Here is an 11,626-nt window from a genome sequence, read left to right as displayed (position 1 = left end):
TTGAAGATAATTTTCATAGAAACAAATCTGCGTTAAAAATCAATAATTCACCACTGCTGCTTCAGCAAGAGCAGTTTTGGCTTCCTATACCAATCTGCCTTTTCTAAGCCAGAGAAAGAAATCTAGAAGTTTCTTTCAAAGCCACAACAGAAGGAGAATGTCTGTGTACAGAGGCAAGATGGAAATCTCAGAGCACTTCTTCATGGTCATGTTGTGTCTCTTATCCTGTAAATATTCTGATGTATGGCAGCACAATCTGTGTATGTCAGTTCTGAAGTCTCAGATATATTAATGGTTTTTCCAGGAGGGATTCAGGAAAGGAATAATTTATCTGGCCCACAGCAATGAAGGAACAGTAAGAATTTGAATAGAGCAGAGTTCACCCTCACAAGCTTTCTCTGAACCTGTTTTTGGCATTTGCTGTATAATACATTTGGTAGTTAAAGAGCAGTTGCAGCTCTTATGGAGGAACAAATGTCATTTGGTCACTGCTTGGGGGGGATCTTTTTTCTTTGTGATTGGTGATTGAGGTAGGCAGAACTATGTTGGATATACCTGCAGGACTAGAGGTGTGTTAGTATGAATGGCCTAATGCAGTGGGTTTATAGGTAGATACTGTTCTGACTAGGGCTGTGGCTGTTTGAAAATGCTGTGAATCATCCAAGCCTAAGAGACAGCTGGAATAATTCCATCTGCAAGCTGCAGTCAGTAGATCTGATAATGCCTACCACAGTCATTTGCAAAGGCAATTATAAAGGCTGTTAGAACCAGCCTGGTTAAGGTGCTTTTCTAATTGCTTCTCTGTTCCTAGAGTGTCCTTTTCAGGGCTGTTTCTCTACAAGCTGGTTGCAGTGTGTCTTTGAAACAGCCTGTTCAGCACCATTAGCCCCACAGCCAACTTGGTCCATGGATGGTCACAGTGACAGTGATGCTGCACTTACATTCTCCTGTATAAATATTTTTGTTCTGTCCTTTATCTTCCACTACTCAGCCAGTTGGGACTCATCTCACACAGTCTGTTTGGAGACACAAGTGATCACTCTTTGGCATTAGCATCAGTGTGGTATATGATGTTCTAATTTTATTATTCTGTCCCACTTCTCCTTGCTAAATACAGCAGTATCTGGGAATTACATTCCTGTAGTCAGCTGTAGTAAAACTGCAGATGGAATGTGTTTATTCAGAGGTTGTGTAGTCCATCTTGGATAGGACAAAATAAATGAAACTTGTAGAAACTTTATTTGAAGAAGTAAGAGAGAACTTTGAACAGTTCATATGCTGTGTTATGGGTGAGTTAGGCTAAAGAAAATACACTGGCTGGTGCATTCTCAGTCTGTTACAGCTGCTAGGTGATTTTCTAGATGAATCATTTATTTTTTAATAAATGGAGGAAGGGAAAAAAAGGCAAAAATGGTCTCCAAGAATTTGTGGCTTAGGTCTGTTACTGTGGTTTGCTTAGATCCAGAGAGGAATGTCTGTGTGTCACTCGACAGTTCTTTTGGGGATAGAAGTTGAAAATAGCTTGGCTGTAGCTACTACACTGGCTTTTGGAGTTTTAAACATCCCATTGCTTTCAAGAGGTAGACAGATGCCCTTGCATGTTGTAATCTGAGGGCAGTGTAATTCTGCCCAACTGCTCAGAGCTCCTCAAGAGAAAAGTGGACAGGTGCTGTCCCTTCCCTAAGGCAGCAGGGAGGCTTCTGGGATGTGCCAAAGAGAGGTTCGGCCCCAGGGCATTCGGAGGACTGTGGGACTCGTTGGAAGAGGGAGAAAGCAGACTTTATCCCATACTATTCATTCATCTCTGGTTTGTGTATTGCTTTTCTTGCTGTGGATTCCCTGGGCTGGGACAGGCGTGCAGTGGGATGACCGGCCACTCGGTGGAGTAAGGAGACCTGCAAATGCCATGGAACACACTGGCCTTGGCATCCGAGCTCCTGGTGCCGTCCCTGGAAACAGCAGGGCAGCACCTGGAAACACGCGTTCGATCCCGTGAATTCACAGTGAGTCGGTTCTGTGCGAACCAGTGCAGGGGATTATTTAATTTTGGCAATAACTTCGGGAGAACAGATACTTTGGCTTTATAGTTGCAAACAACAGCTGAATTTGGCTGCTTTCACCTGCACACACCATTTGAGGTTGTGATTTGTACCAAGGGATACTGTTTTTCAAGTGGAGTATTCCTTGCCTGTCCTTAAAACTTCCTGACCAATGTCTCTGAGGGTAGTACGTGTGTTGTAAACGAAACAAATAAGGCATTAATGTGTTTGAGGTAAGTGCAGTTTGGTTCATCTGGCAGAGTTATGGCCATGCCTAATTCATAATCTGGTAGGAGTTCTGTTGAAGTAGAGCAAGAGCGTTCAGACTGTGTAAAATTAAACCACTAAAACTTTTATGAGGTGAGGTCCTTTAGCACCTGGAAAATTTCAAAGGAAGATCCTTGCTTATAGAAACATTTCCCCAAGTTTTCTGAGGTTTGTTTTGTTGTTTAACTTTTTATCACAGAAAAAAAAAAGATTAGCGAAAAGGCACTAAAAAAAAATCAGGTATCTTCTGTGCCATACCTAATTAAGCTAGTGTTGCCCGTAAACAAAGACACAAACCAACAGAGTGCCGGTTTATGGGTGCTTTATTCGGGGCCCCGGGAACCTGCGGGCTAACGCCCCAAGTCAGGATTCCGACGACCCTCGTTCTCAGTTCAACTTTTATACACAAACAAGTTTACATGTATTCTCACGGCTAAAACAATTACAGTTTCTATAGCAACCCAGGTGCAGTAGTTTATAACAATTAACAATCATCTACTTTAATCATAAATCTGCTTAAGTTGTCCTACCCCCCTAGAAACTGTTTAACAGACCCTTACCACATCTAAGGTACAAATCGTTACGTACATGCTTGACTAAATCTTTTGATTATTGTTTCTACTTCTTCAGTACATTCTATTCCCACGAACAAGGCTGCTGCTTAGCTCACTACTGTAATGTGTTGCTTTCTAGGCCTTACCCTTTTACTTAAGCCTTAGCCATTCTACTACTAAATTTAAACTGCTTTGCAACAGTCCCCCCTTTTGAGCATTCTTCAGGCTTTGCTTGCAAGGATGCTCAAATACAGCAATCTTCAGGTTGCAGTTTCTTGATGGATAGGAGGTGATCCATTTTGCGGTGAGATTACTTCTTTTCTTGTTATAGCTTTCATGATTCGTCTCGTATGTTGACCTTCTTTTACAATCATTCCTAAAAGACACTTGTAAACAGTTATGGCTATGACAACAATTATTACAATCAATATTCCGTACTGGATAACAGAAGATATCCATCCTGACACATGGAGACCTAGGGAGCTGAATAATTGTCCTATCCAATTGTGTTCCGCTTCTTTCTGCAGTTTATGAACATTCTCATCAATTTGTTCTAATTGATTAATATCTTTCTCTACTTCTTGAGTGACATTTGGGATGTGTACACAACAATGCTCATCCTTTGCATGCAGGTAACCGCAAACTCCATGTTCTTTGAGTAATATCAGGTCTAATGCCATGCGGTTTTGTATGGTCATTCTAGAGGTGGCTTGTAATTGTAAATTTAGATCTTTAAATCCTTTCTTAGTAACTGCTGCTAACCTTTCGGTCTGGCTCATCAGTTTGAACAATATTTCTCTATTTCGATATGTTGAAATTGGGGCAAACAAAGATTCTAGTGCCCATCCGAATTTAACTCCTGCTGATGGCTCATGCCAATCTGTTAGTTCCAGGTCATTAATGTCATTACTAACTTCTCTTTTCTCCCGTGGTCGCATCTCTGCTGGTGTTAACTTCTCTTTTCTCCAGAGTGGACAAAGAGTAGGTATCCCTAGTGTGACAGGTACAACCGGACCGTCTAGTGGCATGTGGGTGGTCCATTGACCATGTCCCATGACCCATACTAGGTTTCCGGGACTTCTAACTGTAGTAGTGTGACAATCAATGTTTTTCACATGTCCTTTAATAGTATGGTTATATCCTCGACACTCACATCCTAACTGCAGGAGGGCTTTGACTGGCATTAAGCCTATTTCATCGTCTGGGGTATCACATGTATATATTCGGGTACAATTCCAATCCTCTTTTGTATGTGTTTCTGTCCTCCAATTATGATTCCCTCTATTTCCTGTAGAATAAGTTTGATTCTTTTTCCCCTTCCAGTGAATGCACCACTGTACCTTTCCAATATAACTATATGTCTCTAGCAGGCTGGGTCCCCAAATTGTTTGCCATTCTTCCATGGTTGTAGAACTGGTAATATTTTGACAGACCTCTTCTTGTTTTTCTCGTTTTACTGAAGCCGGAACTTTAGAGCATGGGTGTGTTGAATTTGTAACTAAACAGTATCCTTTTAATTCATTAATTGTTTCACTTGTTACCCATGTCCCAATTACTACCCATCGGAAATATCCCGGCATCTGTTCACATTGCTTCTTCATCATTTTGTCACTTAATAAACATACATCTACCGTTTCGCTCCATGTGATGGTTACAAATTTGCAATTCCTTGTAATATTCTTAAACATTTTGGGTATTTCTGGCACTGGAATTATTCCCCATGGAATTGGGTCTCCTGCTGCATGAGGCATAGGGAGACATGCAGTAATTTTAGTAACGTTTTGTACTTTCCCAAAATCTCGAATTAGGCCCACAATTAAATTTTCCTGTTCTATTTCTCTATTCGGAATCTGCAGATCTCTCACATGTCGAGTTTTCCTAGGGGGTATAACTTGTACCTTAGTCATTATTTCCCGAGTTGTGTTTATCATGTGTATTTCTACATACCTATAATCAAAACTCCTTTGAATCCAAACTACACACATGTATGTCCCTTCTACGGTTTTAGACACCTCAGGTACCTGCAGGACGGTATAACCCTTTTGTTGTGTCGCATCCCAAACTGTTGTCACTCCTTCTGTTATGATTCGATCTTGATCTCTCCGTCTCCACTTGACGTGGACATCTCTTAATTCAGCTCCCTGGTCATCTGAAAACAGACAAGTTAAGTTTACATCAGTGTGTTCTGGTACAAACAAATAAGGATCTGGGGTTTCAATTCTCACGGTGGTCTCTGCTAAACTTATCAACCCCAGGAATACCACAATCTTCAATTGTTGGCTCGAAATACCATCTTTGTAGGTGAGTGAGGTTCTACCGACCATGAGACTGGAACCTTCTTGACTCGGGTGTAATGGATCCAATTGTCGATTCCCTCGACTTTCACCGCCGTATAAGTGGTCATTATCACCTGGCGAGGACCGTCCCATGTTCCCTTTAATGGTTCCACTGACCAGTTCTTCACATAGACTTGGTCTCCTGGAGAAATGTCATGAACCGGATTCTCCAGGGGCAGAGGCCGATTCCACTGCAGCGCTCCTCTGAGGGCTGTGAGGGTCTTATTCAAAGATAACACATAGTTAAATACTGCCTGATCACCCACTACATGAGGATCCCCTTGGTAAGTAGCCGCATGATAGGGCTTGCCATACAATATTTCGTATGGACTTACTCCTATTCTTTCCCTTGGTTTAATCCTAACTCTCAGCAGAGCGAGGGGTACTGCTTGGGGCCACTGGATTTTGGCTTCCTGACAGATCTTCTTCAATTGACCTTTTAATGTCTGATTCATTCTTTCTACTTGTCCACTAGACTGCGGTCTCCATGGTGTATGGAGATTCCATGTTATCCCTAATACAGCTGACACATCTTGGACTATCCCTGCTGTAAAGTGCGGTCCTCGATCAGAGGACAACCCTAGGGGAACTCCAAATCTTGGGATGATTTCCTTCAGAAGGGTTTTCACTACTTCTTTTGCCTGATTGGTCCTACATGGAAAAGCTTCTGGCCACCCTGAGAAGGTACAAACATACACTAGCAGATATTTAAAAGTTTGGGCCTTAGGCAACTCAGAAAAATCTACTTGCCAATAGTCTCCTGGTAACTGTCCTACTTGTAGTTTTCCCATTTGTACTTGCTTCCTGACTACTGGATTATTCTTTATACACATAGGACACATTGCATTCACCCTTTTAGCTAGTGTTAACATCTGGTTTGAGAAAATTTCATTTTTCAAGAATTTCACTAATGCTTCTGCACCCCAGTGGCACTTGTTGTGTTCCATCTCAAGCACTGCTTTCATTATTCTGACTGGTAAAATTACCTGTCTCGTAGGAGTGATATACCACCCCCTGATATTTTTCTTTGCTTCCATCATCACAGCTAATTTCTCATCTTCAGGTGAATAATGCGGTTTCTCTTCCATGAATGCTATTGCTGGATTATTCCGGGTTGGTAAAAGAACCATTTGAGTCCATACCTCTTTCGCAGCCCTCCTGGCTGCTTGGTCAGCGTATCGATTTCCCTGAAACTCTCGTCCTGGATCAGCCTGGTGTCCTCTGACATGCATTATTGCCACTGCTGAGGGCTTATGTATTGCCTCTAGCAATTGTAAAATTTCTTCCCGATGTTTAATCGTTGTCCCCTGAGAAGTAAGAAGTCCTCTCTCCTTCCAGAGTGCTCCGTGAACATGAACTACCCCAAAAGCATATTTGGAGTCAGTCCATATGTTAACTCTCCGTCCTTGGCTTAATATTAAAGCTCTCACCAATGCCCATATCTCGGCCTTTTGTGCAGACGTACCTTGGGGTAGTGCAGTCGCTTCTATCACTTGTTGTAAAGTGACCACTGCATACCCAGCATACCTGGTGCCATTTTCCACAAAGCTAGATCCGTCGGTGAACAACTCCCAGTCAGGATCTGTCAGCGGTTCGTCCTTCAAGTCTCTTCTGCTCGCGTAGACTTGTTCAATGGTCTCTACACAGTCATGCTCCAGGGTGCCTTCTTCCTGTGTGGACCTAAGGAATTCTGCTGGGTTGAGATGGTTAGTAATTTTCAGTTCAACATCATCTTGTTCTCTCAACAAAGCCTGGTATTGCAACATGCGGCTGGAGGAGAGCCAATGCCCCCCTTTTTGCTCTAGAACTGCTATGACCATGTGGGGCACGTACACTATCATGTGTTTTCCCAGAGTCAATTTGCGTGCTTCCTGTATTAAAATGACCGTCGCTGCCACAGCTCTGAGACACCCCGGCCATCCCCCACTTACTGCGTCTAGCCGTTTGGAGAAGTACCCAACCGGTCTCTTCCAGGATCCTAGACGCTGAGTGAGGACTCCTAAGGCCATTCGCTGTCTCTCACAAACATAGAGCTGAAATTCCTTGGTTGGGTCCGGTAGTCCCAGGGCAGGTGCTTCCTGGAGGGCTTTCTTCAGTTCCTGGAATGCTTTTTCTTGCTCTGTCCCCCAGGTTAGCTTGGACTCCTTTGCTGCTTCATACAGTGGTCGAGCAGTCAGTCCGAAGTTAGGAATCCACAGCCTGCACCATCCGACCATTCCTAGAAAAGATCTCAGTTCTTGATTATTTCTAGGCACAGGTATAGCACATATTGCTTGGATTCTATTTGTTCCCAGGCGCCGGACTCCTTGGGAAATTTCACATCCCAGATAGATAACTTTCCGTTTTACTAATTGTGCTTTTTCTTTTGAGACTCGGTAGCCTGCTTGGCCCAGCATGTTTAACAGTTCAATAGTTAACTGACGACAAAGTCCCTGTTCTGTAGCTCCTAAGAAAATGTCATCTACATATTGCAGTATTATATATGAAAAAGGAGATTCTTTTACCTGAGTAGTCTTCCATTCCTCTAGTTCCTTTGCTAACTGATTACCAAATATCGTGGGTGAGCATTTGAATCCTTGTGGTAATCGAGTCCAAGCGAGCTGTCTCTTTCGTCCTGTCTCCGGACTTTCCCATTCAAAGGCAAAGATTTTCCAACTTTCTCGTGCCAGTGGTATGCAGAAGAAAGCATCTTTCAAATCAACCACAGTAAACCACTGAAACTTCTCAGACACAGATGTTAGCAAGGTATAAGGATTTGCTACAACCGGGTGAATATCTTTTGTAATAAGATTTACTGCTCTCAAATCTTGTACTAATCTATATTTTCCATTTGGTTTTTTTATCGGAAATATGGGGGTGTTAAATTCTGATTCACATTCTTGTAATATTCCTAGAGTTAGGAACTGTGAAATCATAGGGGCTATTCCCTTTCTTGCTTCTAAACTAATTGGGTATTGCCTAACTCTGACAGGTTGTGCTCCTTCTTTTAATTCTATTCTAACTGGGGTGGCTGCTTTAGATTTCCCAGGAACCCCGGTCTCCCACACCCAGGGTACAACAGCCTGTTCAATCTCTTGGGGTATTTCTTCCTTTTCCACTTCTTTCACAACAAAAATTTTTGCTAAATTTTCTTCTGGAATTTCTATCTTGACTCTCCCTTTTTCAAATATAATTTTAGCTTGCAAGGCTGAAAGTAAATCCCTTCCTAATAAACATTCAGGACTGTTAGGCATGTACAGAAATTGATGATCTAATTCTCTTCCCTTAAATTTGATATCTAGAGGTCGCAGAAATGTTCTTTCCTCTATCTGTCCTGAAACTCCCACTACTTGTACGGTTGAATCACTTAATGGCCCCATCAATTTATTCATTGCCGAAAAACTAGCTCCAGTATCTATTCTAAATTCCGTCGGCTCCCCCTCTACTTCCAAAACAACCTTTAAGTCTGAATCTAGCCGACTCTGTCTTCCACAACTCCCTAACATAAATGCTTGGGCGACACCCTGTGGCGTGCCCATACCAACAGGGTTTTGTGGATTCACAAAGCTTTGAGGATTCCAAGGATTCATTCCATTTCCAGCATTTAATGGGCATTCGTTTTTCCAATGTCCTTGTCCTTTACAAAGAGCACACTGATTTGGTCCTATTCTACCACGTCCTCCCCCGTATTGATTTCCAAATCCCGACTGATTGTTAAATCCTCTACCCATTCCTCCCCTTCCCCTATTACCACGACTTCTTCCTCTATGGCCACCGGCCCCATTGTTCTCTCCTGAAGCTTGTAAAAGCGCCAACAAGCTCGCTTGTTGTTTCTTAGTACTTTCCTTTTCCCGATTGTTGTATGCTTTCCAAGCCACTTCTAACAATTTCTCTAAATCTCTTGTTTCTCTCCCTTCCAGTTTTTGAAATTTCTTTCTAATATATTCTTGTGATTGTCCCATAAAGATCAATGCTAATTGTAATTTTCCAGACTCGTCTTCCACGTCTAAATCTGTATACCTCCTAGCTGTTTCCTTTAGCCTTTCTAAAAAAGGCAGAAGGGGACTCAGTCTTATCTTGCATTACTGAATATAACTTAGACCAATTCAACGTTTTTGGAATGCCACATCGTATTCCCTCTACCAATAATTCCTGGTAAATTTTTAACTTTTTATAATCTGCGGGGTTATTAGCGTCCCAATCGGGATCCTCCCGCGGTACAAAATCATTTACCGTCCCCCGCGCTGCCCGAGGCAGGGTACGAATCCTTTCCTTTGCTCTCTCCACCATCACCTTTAATACCATTTCTTTTTCTGTTGAATCTAAAATTGTATCTATTAATACCTGTAAATCATTCCAGTCCGGGTCTTGTGTTTTTATAACCATTTTTATAACACGAGCCACCCGCTCAGGATTTTCTCTATATGTCCCAGCTGACTGTTTCCAAATTAGTAAATCATTAGGCGAAAAAGGAACTTTTATCATGATTTTTCCCCTGCCTGCTCCAACCGCTTCTCGCAAGGGAGCCATCAATCTAGGGGGTGAGAGCGAAACGTCTGTCTCCCTCCCCCCTCCCCGTCTTCTTTCCCTCTCCCTTCGCCCTCTCCGAGTCCGTTCTGCTAGAGGAGTTCTGTCACATTCCCACCCCCCTTTTTCTTCCTCATCCGAGGATGATTCTAACGGGGGCATGGTGTGTGATTGTGCCCTTGCACGTGAAGGGAGACTATTTCTCGGGGGCGCACTTGGAGTTACTCCGGGGGAGACTAACAAAGACACATCCTCCTCTGGTTCTGAAAACCGTATTTTCTGCTCATGTTTATCATCCAATCCTTTCAATATCTTTATACTCCGCTCTTGACATTTCTTACATTTATCATCCTCCAGTTCCAGTTCTTTCAACACTAAGATACCACATTCCTTTTGCCATTCAGTGTTTTGTTCTAAATAATAAAACAAATCCAGATACGGTATTTCATCCCACTTCTCATTCTCTCGTAAATATCGCATCAAAGGGGTTATAATTTCCAAAGTCAGTGATCCATTTCTGGGCCACTGCATTCCTTCTGTTTCATATTGAGGCCATACATTATTACAATAATCAATCAACTGTTTCTTGCTTAACTCTTGTCCAAAATTTCCTTCCTTCCAATGTTTTAACAAGCAACCAAGCGGAGAATCGCTAGGGATATCTTTTTCTGTGCAGGATAGTGCTCTAAAGGTTTTAAATGACATCATGCTTGCTACTGGCTCACACACACACCACAATCTAAATTCATCAAATTCACAATAACACAACAACACAAAACAATACTTTTAACGACCAGCACGATAACACAACAATATAAACCAGAACAAAACCAAAACCAAAACCAACTCGCCGATTCTCCCTCTGAGAGGCGAGTGCTGGTACTGCGCAGCTTTCGCCGCGTCTTACGACCAGCGCCTAGGCTTCCCAACCAAGGTACCTTTAGCCCAACCCAGCGGGACACTCACTATCCCGTCTTATAGGCAGGCTCCCAACCAACAAACCTAAAAGAATAAAGCACCTTCGGGCTTACCTAGAGGGTTGTCCGGCGGGCGCGGGTCGGGCACGGGTCGATGTCTCCCCAGAAATCACCTGGTTGCCGGCATGGAGTAGATCAGCTCGTGAGCCGCCCAGCTACCCCCGGAGTCCCATCTGGGTCGCCAAAACTGTTGCCCGTAAACAAAGACACAAACCAACAGAGTGCCGGTTTATGGGTGCTTTATTCGGGGCCCCGGGAACCTGCGGGCTAACGCCCCAAGTCAGGATTCCGACGACCCTCGTTCTCAGTTCAACTTTTATACACAAACAAGTTTACATGTATTCTCACGGCTAAAACAATTACAGTTTCTATAGCAACCCAGGTGCAGTAGTTTATAACAATTAACAATCATCTACTTTAATCATAAATCTGCTTAAGTTGTCCTACCCCCCTAGAAACTGTTTAACAGACCCTTACCACATCTAAGGTACAAATCGTTACGTACATGCTTGACTAAATCTTTTGATTATTGTTTCTACTTCTTCAGTACATTCTATTCCCACGAACAAGGCTGCTGCTTAGCTCACTACTGTAATGTGTTGCTTTCTAGGCCTTACCCTTTTACTTAAGCCTTAGCCATTCTACTACTAAATTTAAACTGCTTTGCAACACTAGTCTGAGAAAACTCCATTGCCTCTAATTTTTAAGTAATATTTTTAAGTTCTCAGGGGCAAGAGTGTTAATAAGCTAATTCTTCCTGCCTGTTACCTGTTGTTTGTGACACTTAAAGAGAATACCCAGCTGATAAAGCACTTCTGTTATGTTGTTAATCAATCAATGGGAACCAAGATTTGATTCAAAAAGAGTAAGACTGTTAGAAGCCAAATATTCAACGAGGGCTGTATTGTGTATACTATAAAGAGAAATTGTTCTGAGAGGCTGGGTCT

The 11,626-nt window shown here is 42.6% G+C and overlaps 1 protein-coding gene across 1 annotated transcript; it reads right to left on the bottom strand.

Moving 5' to 3' along the window:
* Positions 1-1,798: 1,798 nt before the first annotated feature.
* LOC127475883 (uncharacterized) lies at positions 1,799-11,347 on the bottom strand. Its single transcript, XM_051798077.1, has 3 exons — positions 10,734-11,347; positions 3,623-5,417; positions 1,799-1,949 (listed from the first exon to the last, which is right to left on the bottom strand). Exons 2-3 carry the CDS (start codon positions 5,287-5,289, stop codon positions 1,799-1,801), a joined length of 1,818 nt encoding a protein of 605 aa, XP_051654037.1. The 5' UTR covers positions 5,290-5,417; positions 10,734-11,347.
* Between the last annotated feature and the right edge of the window lie 279 nt (positions 11,348-11,626).

Source organism: Manacus candei, unplaced genomic scaffold (assembly GCF_025592945.1).
Source record: "Manacus candei isolate 608988 ecotype Guabito, Panama unplaced genomic scaffold, ASM2559294v1 h1tg000047l, whole genome shotgun sequence".
NCBI lineage: Eukaryota > Metazoa > Chordata > Aves > Passeriformes > Pipridae > Manacus > Manacus candei.
This window is presented reverse-complemented; position numbering and strand designations above follow the sequence as displayed.